General features: G+C 38.6%; 1 protein-coding gene across 8 annotated transcripts in view; it reads right to left on the minus strand.

Annotated features, from left to right (window-relative positions):
- LOC108696525 (agrin) overlaps positions 1 to 22,751 on the minus strand; it is a 291,780-nt gene that overhangs the window by 14,486 nt on the left and 254,543 nt on the right. For 4 of the 8 annotated variants that reach the window (XM_041569323.1, XM_041569326.1, XM_041569328.1 and 1 more), the window contains 15 exons: positions 22,022 to 22,136; positions 21,407 to 21,538; positions 19,394 to 19,795; positions 16,639 to 16,831; positions 15,794 to 16,009; positions 14,984 to 15,213; positions 14,639 to 14,773; positions 14,016 to 14,112; positions 13,439 to 13,603; positions 11,471 to 11,582; positions 10,415 to 10,426; positions 8,573 to 8,689; positions 8,162 to 8,351; positions 5,252 to 5,339; positions 4,515 to 4,538 (listed from right to left, as the gene is read on the minus strand). In XM_041569323.1, the coding sequence (XP_041425257.1) occupies positions 4,515 to 4,538; positions 5,252 to 5,339; positions 8,162 to 8,351; positions 8,573 to 8,689; positions 10,415 to 10,426; positions 11,471 to 11,582; positions 13,439 to 13,603; positions 14,016 to 14,112; positions 14,639 to 14,773; positions 14,984 to 15,213; positions 15,794 to 16,009; positions 16,639 to 16,831; positions 19,394 to 19,795; positions 21,407 to 21,538; positions 22,022 to 22,136 (2,228 nt within the window). The remainder of the gene's footprint in view (positions 1 to 4,514; positions 4,539 to 5,251; positions 5,340 to 8,161; positions 8,352 to 8,572; positions 8,690 to 10,414; positions 10,427 to 11,470; positions 11,583 to 13,438; positions 13,604 to 14,015; positions 14,113 to 14,638; positions 14,774 to 14,983; positions 15,214 to 15,793; positions 16,010 to 16,638; positions 16,832 to 19,393; positions 19,796 to 21,406; positions 21,539 to 22,021; positions 22,137 to 22,751) is intronic. The other 4 variants (XM_041569327.1, XM_041569329.1, XM_041569324.1 and 1 more) reach the window with 3 other exon arrangements.

Genomic DNA, 22,751 nt, shown 5'->3' on the forward strand with positions numbered 1-22,751 from the left:
CTGCTAGGAATAAGCACATCTACGTCACACTTATAGTACTTGTGAAGCTTCTGCATTTGCTGGCTGGCATTTGGCCTCTTCCAGACACAAACTAGATTTCTGGTTGTTGAAATATTCTTATTCCCTCAGGCTAGTTCATTGCTATGCCTATTGCTGCCAATTTCTAATCCAGAAAGACTTTTTTTGCCTAATTCATTTTTTTGTTGTTTCGTGAAAATGTAAGAATTTTAGCTCAACAGAATGGGGTCTTGCAGCTTCTTAAAAAAACCAAAACATAGCCGGTTCCTTCTGGTTAATTAAAAGGCACTGCTTGCTTGGATGTCCCTTACCTTCTTGTTCTGATCCCATAGGATTTACATGTTCTACCACCTGCTATTCAATTAACCATATATTGATTTTCCAAGTTTGAGCTGAGGCCAAAGATAGAGAAAAGGAAGCCAAGGGCAATGAAGGAACCAAGGCCCACAAACTTGAAAAAAGGCAAGTCCAGCTTGTGCTGCTGAGAATTATAATTGAACAACAGCAGGAAGACTACTGACGGGAGCTATCTAATATACATCTAGTATCTCACAAACTGGCCCTGTGAGTGGGCTGCCATAATAGTAGTGGATAGAAGCAAGGAGATCAGCTACATTTGATGGGGTCTGAAAAATCAAAAATGGGCATAATGCCTTGGGCAATGCTACCACTGTGCAATATCAGAGTTCGTCGGTGCCAATAAGTGAATCAAAGGCCTTATATTGGCTAATTTGCTTTTACCCATAACCCTCAAGGTTAGAAATTAGGTATAGAAAATTGGGAGAAAACTATGAACATAAAATATTAAGGCCAATGGAAAAAAAGGTTTTGTGTGATCAAGAACAAAAGAAAGAAGAACAAACATAAAGTTGTATTATAATATTACATTTCACTATATTTATATTTATTCACTATCCAGTACTGAATAAAATCCTTCATTTTGGAGGCAGCCAGAACTGACATCTGAGCTCTATTTCTATTAGCAAAGCAGAACTTCGACCACTGAACAACACTATTTGAACTGGCTTATTGGATATGCAAATTAAACCCTAGAGCCCCCTGCATGCAATCTTATGATTTGCTCAGTTTTATCAAAAAAAATAAGGCTTCAGAAGCAAACATGGCATTTATCTATGTGCAGACTAAAGCTACAATTACATTTAAATGTATATGAAGACGCTTGCTTTTTGATGTTACTAGCCCTTGAGGATTGCAATTTGTCTAGAAAGCTATACCAATAAAAGCACTGGCAATTTAAGGCCTTACCTTGGCAAGTCAGAAGCCTACAGTATAGTGCTGCTACGTGTATTTACCCTATTTTAGGTGGATTTATTATTGTTATGGGAATATACAGTAAACATTATATAAAGTAGGGAACATGTCCATCACACCTAATTTGCTCTTTGAGTGCATCTTTTTCTTCTAATTTTTCTAACATCCCCCATCTCCAGGGACTTATTTCTTGCCTATTTTATTTTATCTGAATATAGGATTTTTTTCTGTATTTAGCTGAGAAATAGAAATGCCTACTGCCCCAATAGTGAACTTCTTAACCAGTTACTCTACTACCTGCCCTGTCACATGGTCCTTAAACAAAGGAAACATAATCCATGTTTTCCCTGTTTGCACATGTTATCTACCAGGCTGGTTTCTACAGTGTGAAACATAATGTGCCACAGCTGGGCTTGTCTTCTCCTACTTTAGCCTGATTAGGAAATAATCCAAAGGCAAATAAATGATGGAATTTCTTTGTGCATATGGCAGGAAGAAGCTTGTCTTATTAACTTATATTGATCTCTATGCACCGGGCTCATAATTGTCTGTAACATGCACTGCCGCTCAGCATTATTTTTCTTTATGGCACATTCTGCCGCCAATAAAGTATCTATAATGTCGCTGTAGAAAAAAAATAATTTGGGAAAAAGAAAAGAGGCTTTAATGTGGATTGCAACTACTTTAACTGGAGCTACCAGTCTATCGCAAGGCCATACTTTCACAAATAATGAATTTTGCAAGCCGTGTTAAAGGGATGGTTCAACTTTAAGTTAACTTTTAGTATGTCATAGAATGTCTAATTCTAATTAACTTTTCAATTCGTTGTCATTCTTTATTTTTTTATAGTTTTTTTTTAGTTATTTGCTTTTTTCTTCTGCCTTGTTCCACTGGTCACTGTCCCATTTAAAAACAAATGTCCTATAAGGCTACAAATGTTATTGCTACTTTTTACTACTGATCTTTCTATTCAGGCCTCTCCTATTCATATTTGAATATTCAAATGAAGATTCATACGATTGTCTGACAGTGTGTCGATTGTTCCAACATTTTTAATACCATGGCGAATTGTTGTTCAGTCGATCAGACAGGTTAAAAGAGTTATATCTGCTACCAATAATATCTCTACATGTGTATCAGTGGGAGACTGTCATTACTATTTGTCAGACATTACTTTTGTTTGATTGCTTCCTGTCAATTAATAACATGAGCATTGCGTGATTTGTTCTCTTTACTATTTTATATTAATCTGAATGGTTAGTTGCAGGTCGCAAGATTGGAATGGACGTTTGTCCGATATAGACTAATAATCTGCACATCTATGGCCAGCTCAAATTGTTCTTTTGATATGCCCAACCATAATCTGTTTCTCTTTCTAATCACCTGCAAAAAATGAACACATACATTAAAGCCTTCCCCTGTATCAATCACATATAGGGCAGATTTATCAAGGGTCAAATTAAAAATTAAAATTTTCGAAATTTGTTTATGGTCAAAACTCTCAAATTTGACTAGGGTGTTATCCAAATTCAATTTGAGTTAGATTTTCGAGATTTATCATACTCTGGCCCTTTTAGAATCAAATTAGACTATTCTCTAGTGATGGGCGAATTTATTCGGCAGGCGCGAATTCGTGGCGAATTTGCCTGATTCGGCGCCAGCGAATAAATTGGCGAAAATTCGCCTGCAAAAATTCGTCGGTATCAAAAAAATTTTTTCGCCGCGTCGAAAAAACGGGCGCCTGCGTCAAAAAACAGGCGCCCACATCAAAAAACAGGCGCCGGCGTCAAAAACGGGCGCCAGCATCAAAAACGAGACGCCGGCGCCTTTTCGCGAATTTTTCGCCGTTTCACGAATTTCGCCCGAAATTCTCGAATTTTCCGGCGAAACGGCGCAATTTCGCCCATCACTACTATTCTCCACCTAAACCCTGCTGAATTGCTGTTTAAGTCAATGGGAGAGGTCCAGGGATCAATTTGGAGATGTTTGCAGCCTTCCTGACATTCAGTGTCGGACTGGCCCATACCAGGAAAACTCCCGGTGGGACCAAGTGTCAGTCGGCCCTTGTGCTGCTAAAGATTTGGCCTATTTCATGGCCATTTCCTATTTCTTTGAGAACAAAGAGGCTAAATAGATGGAATAATAGATTATAGCATGTAAAAATGGAGACTAGGAGAATAGAGGTTGAGTGAGGAGAAGAAGAATAATAGTACAGAGAGTGGGCCTCTGGTCTAAGATTTTTGGGTGGGCCCCTGGTGTCCCAGTCCGACACTGCTGACATTCTAGATTTTTTTCCGAGAATTGAGTTTGATCGAATTCGTTTTAAATTAAATTTTAGTTTGATTCGAGTTTTCGGGTCGTTTCAATTCCTCCCACTTTAAAAGGTTTATTTCTAATAATATATTTTGAGAGTTTAAAAAAAGAGTCACATGAATTAAATTCGACCCTTGATAAAAGTGACTTTTGAGCAATGCAAAATGGCTGCTACCTTTCGCAGGTGTCTCATCCATACTCCTATTTGTAGCGTCACTCTCTTATTACAAGTATATATATATTGTAATCATCTAGCTAAAAAATCACCTATTGAACACTGAATGATACTCTTCTTGAAACATTAAAAATACATAAAATGTAAGCATTTGGAAATTCTTTAGCTAATTTAACATATTTATATTCCATAAAGTACAGCTTATATGTAGAGCAGATTACATACTGTATATGAATTAAACTGCTAGTATTTTATCGACTGAGCTTGCAAGATGAGTCCAAAGGAACTTCACATGCACACTCCTGATAAATACGTCCTATAAGTTCAGTCCCAAGCCTGGCAGTTTTTGTTGCTATACAATAACAATATACACACAGCACAGAGTGGAGAGATGACATGGCATATCAGATACACAAAATGTACATTAATGAGACACTATGTACATGGCTGTATTTGCCCTGAGGGACTAACGGTGATACCTGAGAGCATGTTTCATTAGTTTAGATCTGGTTACAACATTTCTTATGTCTCAGACGTTATATAAGCAATGGCAGTTATAACAGAGATATGATCTTATGTTGTCTGATGGGTACAGAATATTGCCTCCGCACTGGCAACAAGTACAGTGAGATGGAGGAAATGTGGATGTCCCATGAACGGCACACCTAATGGTACATTTATGAGCAGATGGGTGGGAGTCTGGTGATGAGAGTTTTTGGAAAAACTATTTACTTACTCAGGTATCTCGTTAGTTAGTTGGCTTGAAAACAAGGAAATAACACAGACATATAAGACGGCAGACAAACATATCTCTGAGAGACACTGACACAATAATGACCCAGATCAATAAAACAGACAAAGACACACAAGGTGGCAGCACATCTGTGTGTTATGTGTTGTTGTACTGCAAATGAGGTGTACTTCATCTATTCTAAATCATCTACTTAAATGGACTGACATCACCAATGCAACAACATAATAAAGAGCAGTATAAAACTCGGTCACATTTCCATTACATCCACAGTCACTGAGCATATTAATAAAATGCAGAATTGTAGTGAGTGGAGCTCCAGGCACAACTGTGTACACCCAATGCTCCATCTGCCAGTTTAGCCTCACCTGAGATATACACGTTACCAATGATCTTTCTTTAGATGGTGGTTAAAATCCTTGAATCATGTTGAATAAAAAATAATTCAAGCTCTTAAGAGCTATTGTAGCTCGTAAGCAACACATACAAGCATTCGCAGACCAACAGTGGCCCATAAATTTCACATCGGTGAAAACAGTAGAGGTATGCTGTAGTTGGTAATTATTTTTCTACTATAAAGAGAATCATTTTTTGTCAGGTACCCATCTCACTTAGTCAGGCTATAGGTTTCAAGTTGGATTATAAGAACCATAAACCAATATATACAGGACAGGTGGGAAATGATAAACAGCCAGGCCATGTCAGTACAAGATAAAACCTACCTTTTGGCTGCAGCGATGTGATATTCCAAGTAAGTCTTGCCATCAAATGATACTGCCTCAGATTCTCCTGCTGCTTTCTCAATGGTCACTGCACCAAAAAACATCCATCAGAAAACCTGGTAAATTTGTGCTACAAAACAATAGAATCTATCCAGTAGTAGTTGATTAACTGCTTGACTATACACTGCTACCATATGTTACTGATATAAGTCGGTGTGCAAGTCAAACCTGGTCCTCCATGAATTTTGTGAACTGCAACTCCCAGCACCCTCAGCCAGTGTTTTAATTTGACATCTGATCTAAGGGAAGTTCACTTGCTTTCATTCATTTCTCACCACCTTAGCTAACCCCACAACTAGTGATCGGCGAATCTGACTCTTTTCGGTTTGCTGAAAATTTGCAAAACGCCCAAAAATTCGACAAATGCATTGACGTCAATGGGTGTTTTTCTTAGAGACATTTTTCAAATTCTGCAACATTTTTTTTTACAATACATTAGAGTCTATGGACATATTTTACTTGGGGAAATATTTCTCTCATCCCTCACAACCACTACTCATCTCTACTCACATCTGGAGAAAATCACTCTTTAAAAAGTGTCCAGAAGGCTTTAAGTATTAAAAGAAACCATAATCATAAGAAAATGTCTCAACGACATAGGATCCAAGACTGCTGGGATGTCCATTCTGCGGGAAACGAACAGCTAAATTAATGGATGGGGTAAAAAGGACATACTTCATAGTCAATTATTCTTTATTTATTTTATGTGTGAGCCCACATAATTATATTCTTGCTCTAGACCCAACATTTCTATGTATCCCCTCACTCTCAAACTAAAAGTTTCCTCCAAATTTGGGAAATAATCATGTTAGAACAGGTAGTCAATGCCTCATTCAGTGTCCAAGTATCCATAACACTTGCAAAATCTGGGATACCAGGGGCTACAACCGTATCCCAATCTTGAAAAAAAGCTTCAACACCAGGCCTGCAAAATCTGAGAGTAAATCACTCCCACCTTTCTACTCTATACTGTTCTGTAGAAAGAGGTAGAAAGAGAAGACAAGGCAGAATCAGAGGCCAGATGCATATAAACACACAAGTGTTTTCGGCACAAAAATGCACCAAAATGCATTTACGCACAAAAATTGTTCCTTGTGTCTACACCCAGGCTGATGCAGCACCTCATGGTGAGGAGACCTGACAAGAGTAGAGACCTGATGATGGCTGATTCTAGGCCTGTGTTTATTGTTACTGTTATTATTTTGTTTATATGCAGTTTAGGAATCAGTCCTCTCTGGCAGTAGCCTTAGCTCTAAAGCTGGCCATAGACGCAAAGATCCGATCGTACGAATCAACGTACGATCGGATTTTCCCATCTCCCGACCCTCCACTAACCATTCAGATCAAAGTCTTTACCATTCCGATCAAATAAGAACAGATCAGCTGATGTTCTGCCCCTGACAGCAATCGTACGATACTTATGTCTGACAACACTAGTGACAGTCATCCTCTGAAAATCGTACGATCGGCAATACACGGAGAGATATTATCAGCAGCCAACAGAAATTTTCTAACCTGTCCGATCGACCAAACGACCGATCTCCGACGGACGAAAAATGTCGGGACTCTCCACACATGGTCTGAAAATCATACGAATCCACGATTCGTATGATCGGATCTTTGCGTCTATGGCCAGCTTAACACTCCAGCCCCTTCCATCTGATCATTCAGCACTACACCAACATATATTTTTATGCAGATCTCCAAATTCTACCGAACGCTTCAAAGCAGGCAATTCCTTTGCCATAATATCTTACAAAAAAACCGAAATTCTTCATTTTTGATTTGTTTATCTGTAATAAGACAGTACCCTGTGTTTGATGGCAACAACGCTGCATAAATCAGTGCTAATGACAAGACAATCTTTTAACTTAATGCCTGAATGTTTTTTTAGTAGCCTTGAAGCTTGTGTGTGTGTGTGTGTGTGCCACATTATGTAAATAGACCTTATCTGGAAACCTGAAATACAAAATGCTGACCTAGAAATGAAATATGAAAGCAATGTTTTTGCAAAACCTCTGCCTGCTGTGGGGACATTAGAATAAAAATTGTTCACACAGTTGTGTCAATAACCTTACACAGAAGGCTGATATCTGTTCCAAACACCTTAGCAAAGTGTTAGAAAGGGGAAAACCATCCAGTCTGACAGTTTCACTGAGAAAAAAGTGATAATCACCTGCTACAAGTTCTCTCAAGGAACTAGTAAGTGTTTTTTTTTAGCGAAAGAATTGCATAAGCAAGGTTTTAAAAGTACAATACGTGCAAATCCATTTTGTGCCCTTCTGGCACTTAATCATACATGACACTACACACACACTAGATATTTAAAGCTGCAACCACCAATCAAAATGTAAATTCCATTAACCAATAGAAGAAAAAAAAAGAAACACAAGTTTAATGCCAATACATCATTAATATATATTAATGATTAATGTGTTAATTGTGTGTTCCTGTTTGTTCCTTTTACTCCCTTCCTTCTCCTTCTATTTGTTAATAAAATGTACATTTTGATTGGTGGCTGTGGCTATACGTACCTATTGTGTATAAGATTAAGTGCCAGATAGGCACAAAATATGGAAGGCTGTTTTTTTGCACTTTATTTAAATAAAAACGTTCGTCCTTTAGGCCATAGGTTTGGAGTTTTGTCATGTGCAAGACAAGCCAAGCCTATTTGCTACTACTATGTTTCGCTCTCCTTGGCTGATGGTTTGGGGCTTGGCACCCAGACCTAATGTTTGTACTGGTGAGATTCTACTATATCTAAACAATTTGGGGTTTCATTTGTGTCTATGAAGATTGAAGTTTGGCTAGATAACGTATATACCTCTATAGGGTAGATTACCTACTTACCTTTCTCACAATGGCTGCCTGAAAAACCCCTCTGGCAAACACATTCATAGTCGCCTTTAATAGGAGAACAAAGCCCACTGTTCTGGCAAGGGAAAGGTTTCTGGGTACAAGGATGGCCGCGGAAAGTAGAGATCTCAATGGCACTGCGGATGTTTTCTTCTCTCAGAACGGGCAGTCCCTTAATGGTAATCTGCAATAAAAAAAGCATTACAATTACAAGATATCATATAGTATTAATATGGTAACATATTTAAAGTTGGCCAAGTCCTTGAATACACACATATATTATTATAACTTAATTAATTTGGTAACAGCTAGATATATGATTGTAACTATAAGTAGCCTAGCTCATACTAAACTTCATTGTAAATTATGTCAGAATGTCAGAAACCTTCTAAATGGGGAACCTACCTTCTGAATGGCTCCTTGAAAGCTTGAAGAGGCAGCAGCAGCCCTGGCTAATTTGCTGAAATCTGGAGTTCCACCCACATATAGAGGCTCTTTCAGATTGAGAGCGGTATGGGGTGCCTGGGAGGGAGGCAGAAGGAGAAAAACAAAGGTTAAATTGGGTATAAACTATAACCCCTCATGATGTTACTTCTAATCATGGTTGCTATGATGAACAATGATCCATGACACACTTTATAATGTCTTAGAACCTTCAAATCCAGTGCTGCTCAAAGCACAAAACATCTGCATCATGACTCCAGCAAACTAACATTTGTGCCACATAAATCAGAGAAAAAAACAATACCAACAGGGATTATTAAATTATATTTAATCAGTGTTCTGACCATTAATGGTCAGTATATCTTCGTAGCTCCAGGGTTCACCTATACAGACAATCTCCCCAAGGTTATGCACTGCCCATGGGTGCTCAGATCTGACAGGAGAAAGGCATTGTTCCCTGAATACAGTGCAATGCCTGATGGGCAGGTAGAGGAGTCTAACACTGTTGCATTTTTAACTAAATATTATTGTCTTATTTATTTTTAAACTCTAATGCCCTTATACTATTCTCTATATCTGTATACGTCTGCACCCATTTGGTAAGTACTAACAATGCTATCTCATTTAAAATTTAATTCAGGGATGTTGTAAAAAAAAAAAATTAAAACAGACTGAGAAATTCTGAAATATATGTAATGTACCCCTAGAGAACAGAGTGACAGCTAAAATATGATGAAAGAATCCCCGCCATGGAGGGAACGTCCACTGTTAATGCTCTGATTTTGTAATGTATTGTTGGTGCCCTCTAGTGGAGTCATATTCAAGTTCTCTATGCAAGTGGCATCACCCTGCTGTGCCTTCTAAATAATTCCCTTGTCCTTGATCAAGGATCCTCTTTTCTCAAGAAGCTTCAGTGACACGTTTCTGCCTTACTCCAGGACAATGTGTTCTTATCGGTATCAAAATGCCTGATTAAATGACGCTCTATCTTGCTCCTCCTGCATAACTTTGTATAAGCAAGCTGTTCAGATTTCAGAGCAACTAATGATCTTTTATAATGGGTAAGCTGTGATGGCACAGTGGGATTGCACAATACAGACAAGATAGATTTACTTTTCTTTTTAGTGAGGGTTTCCCGAAATAACCCATTTTTACTGAGCAATACATACCAATTCCCGTCCCATCAATTAAAAAAAACAAAAAAAAACAAAGTTAATTACTACTTGATGCTTGTAGGAGTTACACAGATGGGTGGCTGAAAACTATTAGAAATTCTCTGGAAAAATGTTAAATCTCAATATGATGAAAAAATTAATTAGGAAGAACAAGTATAATTGATGTAGAGATTTACAGCAAAATTAACTTTTAGTATGTAAATGTAGACATTAGGTATTGGTCTTTATATTTTCCTTTCTTTGTTTTTTGGATTGCAGTATTGCATGTTCTGCACGGCTTCAGTTTGGGATACGGTTTCTAGGGGCTCAATTACCATAGCAATCAGAGGGGCAGTTGAAAAATAGTAAAGCATGGCAATCACAAATGTAATTTGCTTGTTTTCTGGCTCCTGAGTTCACTGTCAGCAACCAGGGAGCACTGCACATTACAGCTTGCACAGAGGCACAAGAGGGATACAAATAATTCAGGGCAACTGCATAGTTGAATAGATTCTGTAATATATTACTAAAAGTTAATTTTGGGAAAAGTTCTACTTCAAAATATAATCTAATCTAATGGTGATTCCTTGATGGTGAGAATGGACAGTGCATATGGAATACGGCATGACACGGATGTGCATATCGTTACCTTACGGGATTTCTGATATCCAGAGAATGCAGTGATAGAAAAGGCAGAGAGAAAAGGGGGGAAAGGAGAAAAGAAGCCATCAGTGGATTGCAAAAGCGTTGGCATGCAGGGTGTCTGACATCATCCATCCAGATATCAAAGTTTTCAGTTACCTTTAAAAGGCACAGGTCGATTACACAGCATGAGTTTAGGAGAATCTCCACACAACTGCTTAACTGAATATATTAAAAATGTGATAATTTTAGGTCCCTGCTTCTAAACCATAACACCCATTGTTCCCTAGTATCTAAAGTCATCCAAAGGGGTGCTGGGTGTTGCAGTTTAGCAACTGGAGTGCCATACATCAGAAAGCTAAATAACAAGCAAAACGATATTAAATAGAAGATATATTAAAAATATAGTGTTATTTGATATTATTTTGAATTTTGAAGGCAAAATATAAACCCTGTCGCCAGTAAGCAGCTATGTTTGGGTTTTTTTATTAAAAAAAAAAGGCAATTAGGAGTTTAATCAAATGCCCCACCAACTATTTAACATCCAGTGATGTATTTGAGGTGGTAGGAAAATATCCCTCCAAAGACAGAAGTCTAACATTGCAAGTCTGTTTTATTGGTGTCACAGACTCCCCGCTAATGAGACTATTTGGGGCACAATGCACTCTTTGATAAATCACTGCTTCTGCTTTCACAGGAGCACTATTAGATGTGAATCATAGATGCCCTTTAGCCAACTTTTTTCTTCTTTTCTCTAAATGTGCTTCCATTGACAGTACTCACCGCTTAGTTGCTGTCAGTCAGCAATGTGTTTGTTAGTTGCTGGCCTTGGAGAAGAGGGATTAAACAGCTGCACTTGTTAAAAAAATGACAGCTAACCTTACATGGTTTACAAAAGCAGCATAAAAGTGCTAATTAACTGGGCTCTTGTTAAAAACAGACAATGAAATAATTAGCGGCTAAAATAAGGCTTGTCCATATATAGACAATATCCGCTCTGAGCTGTAAAGAGACCAAGAAGGGAGCACCAGTCTTCTCTACCGGGCATCTAAACAGGTCTTACCGGTGATTCTCCAGTGACTTGTTCCATGTTATTGATCCGCATCAATCCCTTCCTGCCGCTTCTCTCAACGGAGACGCTGACCCATTTGTTCAAGGGAATCTTTTCTTTGCTCCTGGTATATGGAAAGGTACAATGTTATGGATGGTTGTTCCACACATATAAGGACACTGAGAAGAAACAGCATATTATGGGCCATTGTGGGTCACAATGCTTTGTTAAAGGGGACCCGTCACCCAAAAAAATTATTCCAAATCCAATTTTATCATTTTAGTCAAGCAAAATGAACTTTAATTACATTGTAAAAAAAATTTGAATCTTGTTTCCTTCCGTCTGAGAATCAGTGGCGGAACTACCGGGGGTGCAAAGGGTGCAACGGTGCCAGGGCCCGAGCCCCTGCACCCCCCATGGGGCCCGCCGCCGCCCGCAACCAAGTCCAAGAGCAGCAGAGAGCCAGATTCAAATAAGATCGGAGGAGAGCGTCATCGCAATCTCCATGGCGCGCTGCATGTGAGGTCACCGCCAGCGTTCTGCGTGTGACGTTACCGCCGGCGCGCTTCCAAGTTCCTGCGGCTGTCAGTCAGTGTCAGTCTCCGTCTCCACGTCAATCTCAAAGTGTGTGTCTGTACTACACCAGCCTGTAAGACCCATTAGAGCATCTCACGTATGATCGAGCCATCTTCTTGCATCTTCTCAATGACACTTTGTATGCCAACAAGTTGCTAGTGTCAGTGACCTTTGACCACCAGAAATCATATTGTTCAGCAATATTTTTATTCTTGGGTCAAAAGCAGAGGGCCTGAATAACCAATCAATCTGAAATCCAGACTAGCTCCTGGTAAGAGAACCAGGTAACCAAACAGCTGTGTCAGCTGCAGAACCTAATCCAAAAACCGCAACAAACGTAAAGGTTGCAAAATATGTGAGTAAGCAATTGCCTGCATCATACTAAAAGTTTATTTTACAATGAACTTCCCCTTTATATATATTTATATTCAGGCAAGCAATATTTGATTGGCAGCTGAGATTTTTAATTGAGTTTAAAACAGCTATGAATGCTTAAATAAAATAAAAAAATATTTGGGTTTCAAGTTTAATTTGAAAAGGACATTTATTATACAGCTTTTTATGTCTAGGTGACAGGTCCACTTTAAATGACAATCTGGCTAATTTCAACATATGGCTATATACAGTGTCAAGTACAGGCTAATATTACCCTTCTTGTGTTAGGCAGCATGAAAATCTATTGTGCTTAATGAGTATGTGAAGCAGCGCTGAGCATTGCTGAGCATTGTCCATATTACCACAGTTTTGCTCTAGGTCTCTTGTAATATGTTATATCATACCCCCTACTCACCCCTAACAATGTCCAAACAATATTTCTCCCACCTGTTGGCACCAAGTAATTTCAATAAACTGAGCACAAGAATATCTGTGCATGGAATGCCTATTAATCATACTTTTTGACTGAGTTCCTTTAGAAAATGATGCAAAAGGCATGAAAGGCTGTCAGAATGGCACTCCCACGTCACTCAGCATTATTGAATACTTATATTCAAGGACTGTTTGCCTGTTGAGCAGAATGGAAGATTATTCGGTGCAGGGAACTTATTTTAGACATGCTACGCCAATTATTATTGCCTTAGTTCTTGGCGGGTTCTTGGCCTAATGAATAATAGATTATAATAATTCTGATATCTATGTGCAACAGCTAAAAACTGTTTTGGTGGTTACGTTCTTTAATCCCTTAATCTCTCACAGTCTCATGACACTCTGAATTTCAGGAATGCAAGTTCCTATATGCATGTACCGTAAGACCCTAACCGGTAGCAGGCTTTCCAGTTCTCATGGGATAGTGGGAGCTTTAGTTCAGTAACAGATGAAGAATCATAGGGCAGAGATGACACATTCAAGTCTGCCAACAATTTAAACATCCAAAGAGAAGCAGAGAGAGAATTTCCAGTTACTTACTTGATCACAGCAGCTCCCTTTCCGAGATCGTAACGGTATTCGAGATTTCCATCGTGAAGGGACAATGACACAAAATCTCCCTTTCCATCCGTTTTCTGCCCATTATAGAAGATGAGGCCATTGGGGCTGTTGGCTAAGAACACTACTTCCATGGCAAGCTTGTCCCTGTTAAAGTACAAATAATGCAGTGAGTATACCTTGAGGAAAACAGAATCCAATTTGAACATGTAATTATATACCTCCTTTACTGGACTTTGTGTACCTACTGTTGCACTATTATGGATGCAGAATTTAGGATCTCATATTTTATGTATCCTTAATATATAACAAAAAGAACTGCATACTTTAGCTCTACATAAGAAAGTGAGGATGTAAGATAACTTGTTGGGTCTGACTAATGTGCTGCAATCAAAACATTAGACCACGCTCTGGGATCTGCTTTATTACAGCAGGTACTTAATATGATTTATGTAGTCATATATAACTTGAAAGGTGTCTGTGGCTTTTGGTGCCAACTGCAATAAATGTTCTAAATTTTGCTCTCTCTCTCTTCTCAGCTTTCCTCAGAATCACTTACTGTAGGTCAGTGGCAAATGTCTGCAGTCCCTTCAGTTCCAAGTAAGAGTATCCGTTGAATTGAGGTAAGAAAGGCAAATTCAGATCCTGGTTGGTCACTAAGGAGAAGGGAAAACAGAACAATGTCAATCACCAATATTGTTCTTTAGGTTCATCATATCTAGAGGTAGTTTAAGCTGCATGTTATACTTAATGTACAAACATGTGTTAACTGCACTACAATTACACTGGAACTCATAATATACAACATTTTTACTGGTTTATTAAAGAAGTAAGTATATCTAAATGTTACCATCTGCATGCTTACTGAGATTTGCATACAGTAACATCGCTGAAAGGGAAGACGTCAAAATGAAAGATAATTTATTAAATAAAAATCTTGATTCAATCACAGCAAAAATGTGACACTTAAGTATCGGTATAAAGGAACAGTGCTGACCAATGAGAGGCCAGCAGGCTAGATTTAGCCATGAAAATTGATGTTTTAGCTCTGAGGTTGGCCAAGCACATCAGACCCATTCCTATTGTGCATGATAACTGCCCCTTTGTAATGATGTACAGTACTCAATAGGAAAATCCATTGTGACCTAACCTAATGGTATGACTGAACAGGCATTTTCTTACCTTTCTCACAGAACTCTCCCTCTCTGCCCATTGGGCATTCACATTTGGCACCACCCTCGGGTAGAACCAGACAGGTAGCAGAAACATGGCAGGGGTTGGGGTCACATGGGTTGCGCTCATCTGCACAGGTTGGCCCTGCAATGATAAGTGATAAAGGATAAATTATACCTGCAACATCCCCTTATAAGGAGCAGGTTTGAATACTTTAACCCACTAAATCAGAGAAACATTTTTCAGGTACACAAAACACAAGAGGGTTGGTAACAGCAAAAGAATGGGGTGATTTCATATTTTTTCTCTGTCCTGCTCATACCAGCTTCCGTGCATTAGTGAAGTAGAACTAACCTGTATAACCATTGGGACACTGGCAGTGGAACATTTCAGCCTCCTTTACTTGACATACAGCACCATTATGGCATGGGTTGGGTTGGCATGGGTTGTTTCCACACTCTCCCACCCTACTTCCATACAAGACATCAGCTCCACCCTCTTGCAGGTTGTATAATTGGTTGTTCACATCTAGTTGACGGATGCAGCCTTTGAGACCAACAGAGACAGAGGTCCTTTCTGATACCCTGTGCAAATGATCCAAACAAAAACCGATTACTGTGGAGTATACTCCGTTTCACATAGACACTAGATCAGGATTTTCCTGTGCAAAAGCAAAAAAAAGAAACTGCTGTGTATAGACATACTGTATGTACCTTATGCAATGTACTATGCCAGATTCAGCACATATTTACTAGATTTGAGATGATTTTACCAATTTTGTACTCACAGCTTTGCAGCCACAACTCTGTTTTACTACTTAGCTATCTTTTACATGCGTTAAATTATTTTTCTTCACTGCTTTTAAAACAGTTTTAATAATATGTGCCTTAAAGATTGTTCCCCCCTCTGCTAATTAGTAATGCTTTTCAAGTTTTCAAAAAAATCCTGCAACTAAGAAGCAGTGCTGCTTGAAATGATAGTATTTTGGAGAACCTTAGCATTGCTAAGTACATAGCCAAGTGTGAGTAACCTAAATAAGATATTCTAGTTTAACCAGCTGGTAAGGCACAATATTGGGCTCAGCTGTATAAGTATATATCGGAATAATCACATTTTTGCATACCATAATATTAATATATCTGTAAATTACCAGCTGATACTTACACAGCCATCTGGTCCTCAGGAGCTCCTCCTATAAACAGGTCTGTGTCTAGGTTGAGGCCATCGGTTCCAGACGGGCTTTCACCATTGACATGGGATTCACCATCCACAGATAACATGCCACTTCGCCTGTTACGGGTCACTACTAATTGATGCCACTTGCCAGGTTCAATGGGCACTTTACTGGTTATTATTCCAGTTCCAGATCCAGTATTAAACCTGCGAAGATTTAACAGTTGTTGGATATTTTCTTGTATATATGTTTGTCTGTAAGTGTATAACGGATGTGTGATAGACCTAATAGGCTCTAAACCAGGGGTCCCCAACCTTTGTTACCAGTGAGCCACATTCAAAAATAAAAAGCGTTGGGGAGCAACAGAAGCATGCAAAAACCTCCTGGCGAGTCAAATAAGGACTGCGATTTGGCAGCCCCACGTGGACTAGCAGCCTACAGGAGGCTCTGTTTTGCAGGACTCTTGGTTTTTATACAACTAAAATTTGCCTCCAAGCCAGGAATTCAATAATAAGCCCCTGCATTGAGATCACTGGGAGCAACATCCAAGTGGTTTATGAGCAACATGTTGATCACTTGCTACTGGTTGGGGATCACTGCTCTAAACACAAAGAAAGACATCTATAAGGTTTGTATAATAAAGGAATTTCCAGATTTTGCCGACGTCTAATGTTTTAGCAAAATTGCCATGGAAAAATTCACTGCTTACTCAAATCCGGCCCTACAGATTCGCCAATCACTACATATGACCAAACCAAATATAACATCTTAATCACGTTTGATGGAAAAAGTAATGTATATTAACAGGGGAAAAAAGATGAGATATGATACATACCTGAGTTCTACAAAGCCGTTAATAACTGCAAGCGAGATGAAGTCCTTTCCAAGTGACTGACCATTGTATAGGAGAAGCCCATTCTGCTCAGAGGATCTGAACTCCATGGCAATGCGCACTGTATGATATGCCTTCATCATTTTGAATGCCAGGTATGACTTACCCCCAAACCCAGGAATAAAATACTTAATAGCTGCAAGAACAAGACAGAGGGAGAATAGTAAGGTGCAAGGTAGAAGGTAGAAGAGCTAGCCATTTGTGAGTGATGCGCTGTTCAAAGGTTACTGCTGATAAAACTTCTTGGAATATAAGTGTATAGATCAGGGTTGCCCAAAAGGTAGACCTTTAGCTGGTGATCAGTAGATCTCAACAAACAGTTTGTCTATATCCCCCTCCTGTTTCATTCTTTTCATTCAGATATTTTAAGGTTACATAAGAAATAGTTGTTTGTTAAATATAGCAATATACATTTTCTCATAAATCAATATTTTTCATGAAACAGAATGCTAACAATGCTTTTATGGATGTAGATCATAATGGAAATCATGACTAAAGGTGGCCATAGACGCAAAGAACCGATCGTACGAATCCTTCTGTCGGCTGCCGATAATATCTCTGCATGTATTGCCGATATGACGATCTTCAGTGGGAGACTGTCACTAGCTTTTGTCAGACATAACTTTCGTACGATTGCTGTAGGGGCAGAACATCGGCTGATCTGTTTTTTTTCTACTTTATTTGATCTGAAAGGTTAGTGGCAGGTTGGAAGATGGGGAAGTCCGATAAGTCCAATCTTTGCATCTATGGCCGCTTAAAAGTAGACCTCACATGAGCAAAGTATGGGCACTCCTGGTATAGATCATTCATTTCAGCCTACAGCCAATGTTTCTCACAGAGGTGCAAACATGGCTGGTTTGTTCTGCAGGTACAATACTGAAGTCATGGAGTAATATTTGAACAAAAGACAAATAGTAGCAATATTATAAGGTAAATGATTTCATAAAATGAGATATTGCCCATTTACTGAATGTGTCAGTCTGTGAAGCAGAATATTGTCCCTTGGAAGTTTCACCTCATATTGATGCATGTTTGTTTCACTAAATGTATTTATACCACAATCGAAACAGGATCTTTAATAAAACAATTGCAAAGGTTCAGCTTAATTCATGTGTAACCCTTCCATGTGGATAGAGGGACCTTTTCCCTATTTAGAACATATTCTGTGCTTATCATGATAAGGTTGCCATGGGGATGGGATTTTGGCGCTGATCTTCAAATCCAAGCAGTGCAAACAAACACTGTGACATCTCAGCAGGCAAATGTCTTCAGGAAGTATGGTGCTTATGTCTTGCGCATTCTAATAAAGCGTGCATTCCACGATTAATTCCCATGATTGTCCGCTTCTTTATGGATTTAGAACAAAACAATGCTTAAACCATTGTTGTCTGCGGCTTAGATGTACACGTTATTTGCATGCTTTGTGCATACAAATTTAGTTCTGTCACTCATATTTAGGCTAATGCACATTTATATCAACTTCTATTTGAGGCACATGCATCAAAGCCTGACTGAGGTAACTATATGGAAAATTCATTGTGCCAATCATTTGCAAACGAATGCACAAAAAAGCCACCACACAGGAAAACAATTAAAACACCAAAAGCTGAAAAATTAGCCAAAGTGATTGATATAGGATTACTAGTGTACTGAAAGTGGATCAAAGTAATTAGAATATAATGTACTGTTGCTCTGCACTGGTAAAAGCGGTGTGTTTGCTTCAGAAAGACTATTATAGTTTATATAAACAAGCTGCTGTGTAGCCATGGGGGCAGCCATTCAAGCTGAAAAAAAAAGAGAAAAAGCACAGTTTACATAGCAGATAAAAAATAAAACACCATTGTATTGGACAGGGTTTATCTGTTATGTGCTATGTAACCTGTGCCTTTTCTCGTTTTTCCAGCTTGCATAGCTGCTCCCATGGCTACACAGCAGCTTATTTATATAAACTATAGTAGTCTTTCTAAAGCAAATACACAGCTTTTGTCAGTGCATGCTCACAATTTATTATATGTTAATAACTTTAAAACACTTTCATTGTTGGTGTTACTGTTCCTTTAATATAGTGATGTATTTTCCATGTTGATTGAAAGAAGTTAAGTACACAGCACACAAGGCATTTTATCACTGCCAAAGCTCAACACATATAAACTATATCTTATGGTAATTCTAAACTAATAATCAAAGTTAAAACAAAAACAATTGGAAAACCTTAAACAACTTGGGGGGTTTAGTTTTCCTTTAAATTCGAAATTCGACCAATCGAAACTTATTAAAAAAAAAAATCTCTGATGAATTAAATCGACCTGAAAATTTAAATCAAATTCGAATGGAATTCAATTTGAATTTGAAAAACTGGATTCAAGTTTTTTTCCTCCGAAAAAACTTGAATGTCAGGAAGGCTGTAAACAACTCCAAATTGATCCCTGGATGTCTCCCACTGACTTTAACAGCAACTCAGCAGGTTTTAGGGGGCGAATAGTCGAATTCAAGTTCTTAGAGGTATGATAAATTTGAATTTTTTAAAAACTCAAATTGAATTTGAATAACTCCCTACCTGAATTTTAAAATTTTGACCATAAAGAAAATCCAAAATTAGAATTTCGAATTTTCAAGTCGACCCTTGATAAATCTGCCCCTTAGTCTTACATTTTCTTTGGAAACTGGATATAAGGGAACCTGGTAGCTTGGTACTTACTTTTCTCGCACACAGCTCCTCCTCTGCCAGCTGGGCAGCTACAAGTGAAATCTTTCCCATTATCCTCACAAGTACCTCCATGTAAACAAGGGTGTGATTCGCATGGTCGTGGGGGCTTTTTGGTAGGAATACGTGGTGGCTTTCTCCTGGTGGTGGCAGGAATAGTGGTCATTGGTCTTTTTGTAGTCACCGGTCGTCTTGTTGTCATTCTCAGAGTGGTGTGTTGAACAACTGGCACTGGGGTGGTCTTGACTGCAACTATTCTTCTGGGTGGTGGAGTTGTTGCCACGGTTGTGGTGGTACTGACCACAGGTGATGTGGTGGTGGCAATTCCAGTCGTAGCTACCATACTAGTGGTTGCTACCGTCGTAGTTGTGGTTGTAACCATAAGAGGCACCCAGTCTGATAAAAAACAAACAAATAAAAGGTCATTTAAACATGATGCCTTTACCTTAAGCATTTCTTTACAAAATGGATGAATGATGCTGGGGACCATTAAAGAGATGGCAAATGGAACACAGTGATTGTGAAGAATGTGTGCTTGTGAGCCAGCGTTAGGAATTTACCAAACATTTTAAGAAAACAATACAAATGATATAAGACCTAAATGGAAATCAATTTGGCAATGCTCACTCATTGTTTAAATGTAGAGTAGGTCCGAACAAAGTTGGTTATACCAGCTACTAAGCATGCCAGAGAATAAGGGTACCTCCCTTACCACTAATTAGTTATATTTTTTTTGTAAATGACAGAATTGTTTGTACACACAACATATATTTAAAGTTATCAACCCAAATATGGTTTCCGCATTGTGCAAGTAAATGTAATTCTAAGCAAGTTTCCAATATCCCAATATAACTAGAAATTGACAGTGCTTTAAAGTTATTTGTAAATGAATTTGCTATTGAAAGCAGTATCAGTCTTCTTAAAGGGATTGTTCACCTTCCAACGTTTTTATCAGTTCAGTTGGTTTCAGATAGTTCATCAGAAACAAAGACTTTTTCAATTACTTTGTATTTTCTGTGTGTGACTGTTTTTCTAATATTGAATTGTAAAGTTTAGTTTTTCACCTTCTAAAGCAGCTCTGGGAGGGGGGGTCGCCGACCCTGTAAACTGTTCTAAACTGATACATTTAGTTGATATATTTCTTATCTTTGTCCCTGCTAAGCAGATCCCTGAATTTCATTAAAGGCAGCTGTTGGAATTGACACAATAGTTGCTAATATTTCACAGATGCTGCTGAGAAATGTATCAAGTATATGTTGCAAAACAGTAACACTTTAGAGTCTGCGTCTGAATTAATGCAATGCCAGACTGCAACACCAGAGACAGGGACATTAAACATTAAACTTGGATTTTGAAAGAAGAGTAAAAATGAAAAATGGAAAGTAATTGAAAACATTTCTGGGGAACAATCTGAAAACAACTGAACTCTGTATTGTTTACTGGAAAACAGTGTGATCTGATCACAGCTGCTAACCTGTTTACCAGAAAAAAATCCTGTTATTTATTTACAATGCCCCTGGCCTCTTTGACTGCCAGGTCTACTGGTTCATTAGCAACCTATTCATTACATATTTTATGTTCACAGGGTTAAAGGTCTATTTTCTTCTATATCAACATGGGGGGGTTGCTGCCATCTCCATAGACACCACAATGGCTTTTTGCTTAAAGGCTGCTGTTTTGCTCAATAGTAGCTATACAGAAGAGTTTTTTTAATATATATGAATTGCAGCAATGGAGAAATCTGCTAGCCTGACCATTTTCCTGTTCCCAAGGTGCTTTTGTATCGCTCCCTAGGCACCAGAATCTGACCTTTAATTCTGTAGTCATTCCAGCCTATATCAGCAAACAGCAAATGAGTGAGATTAATGGCACTTTATGTGCTTATGCCTTAGAGTTGCCAGGATAAATGTAATGCTCAAAAACAAAATTAACAATGAACACACAACAAAAAAACACACACAATAAATACATTTACAAGGCAGAGTTGAGAATTAAACAGGAATGTACCAGGGATCTCACCAAAGTCCAGAAACTTGACATTATCCTGAATGGGATTCTTTATGGTTATTGCTTTCTTCTTGGAGCTCTTGAGCTGACGCAGCAATGCTCTCTGCACATCCATGGCAGACATGGTGGTAGCTGGGAGAATAAGAAGGGAAAAAATCTAGTTTTAACTTAAAGTAACCAGATGAATCCCAAGACATGACAGAATGTTAAGGCAGGGAGTTATGAGCCAGTATCAAACACAAAAAGATTAAAAAGGCACCTGACACTCTTTTTTATACCGGCCCATGGTGGAAATAAGATCAGGCAGGGGCTCTGGTAGGCTATTTAGACCTTGGTTATAGTACAGCATGGAAACTTCCTTTAGTAAATAACTCCAGAGAACCCGTTTATAACAGATTCTTCATCTATATACTTCACTACTAATTCTGCACTACAGATGTAGTCACAATATTGGGACTGAAGTATTCCTGATAAAAACAATCTAGGCCCACTCGACATCTGGCAATAAAAAGATGTACATTAGTAAGCAGAGATGGTTGTCTCTTAGGCCCTGTGCACTCAAGGGTTTTATTATAAAGTCCATGTACATTTCTTAGCCCCACAGTATTTGCAGACCTGGATCAAAATGTGCTTCCACAATGGTCCTGATGGAATTGCTTGGTCCAAGGTCCCTCACACGGATGCTCTTGAAATCCCTCTTGACGTCTGAATTTCGAAGTAGATTATCCAGCTGAAGGACAGGGGCACAACAGGTCATTTAGAACAGAACTAATGAAAGTGGCTCCTGTAGCTGGTGCATGACAAGTTAGAATATCTGATGCGCAAGCAAGACCCGAGCTAGCATCACCAGGTCTGTGTTCTACAAGCAGTACAAGCAGGGGGCAGAGGCAGAACTTTTATATGTCGTTTTCTGCTTCCCTGAGGCATAAAGCAGCTTCTACGGGAAAACAGACAATCAAAGAAATGTATTTCCTAAAGGGTATTACAGCAACATTGCTTGTTATATTTAGCCCTTTGGTTTTTAAAAAATGATACACATACTGATTACACATACACACAACTGATTACTGATCAAACGAATGAAATACGTAGGGATGCACAGTATCCAGGATTCAGTTTGGGATTTGGCCAGAATTCTGCCTTTTTCAGTAGGATTCAGCTGAATCCTTGTGCCTGGCCAAACCAAATATAAAAAAATTGCATATGTAAATTAGGGCAGGAAGGGAAATCACGTGGGTTTATGTCACAAAACAAGGAAGTAAAATAATTTTATGCACGTTTTCCTTTCTTGCCACTAATTTGAATATGCAAATTAGGATTCAGATTCGGTTACGTATTCGGCCCA

This window comes from Xenopus laevis, chromosome 7L (genome assembly GCF_017654675.1).
Source record: "Xenopus laevis strain J_2021 chromosome 7L, Xenopus_laevis_v10.1, whole genome shotgun sequence".
Classification (NCBI taxonomy): Eukaryota; Metazoa; Chordata; class Amphibia; order Anura; family Pipidae; genus Xenopus; species Xenopus laevis.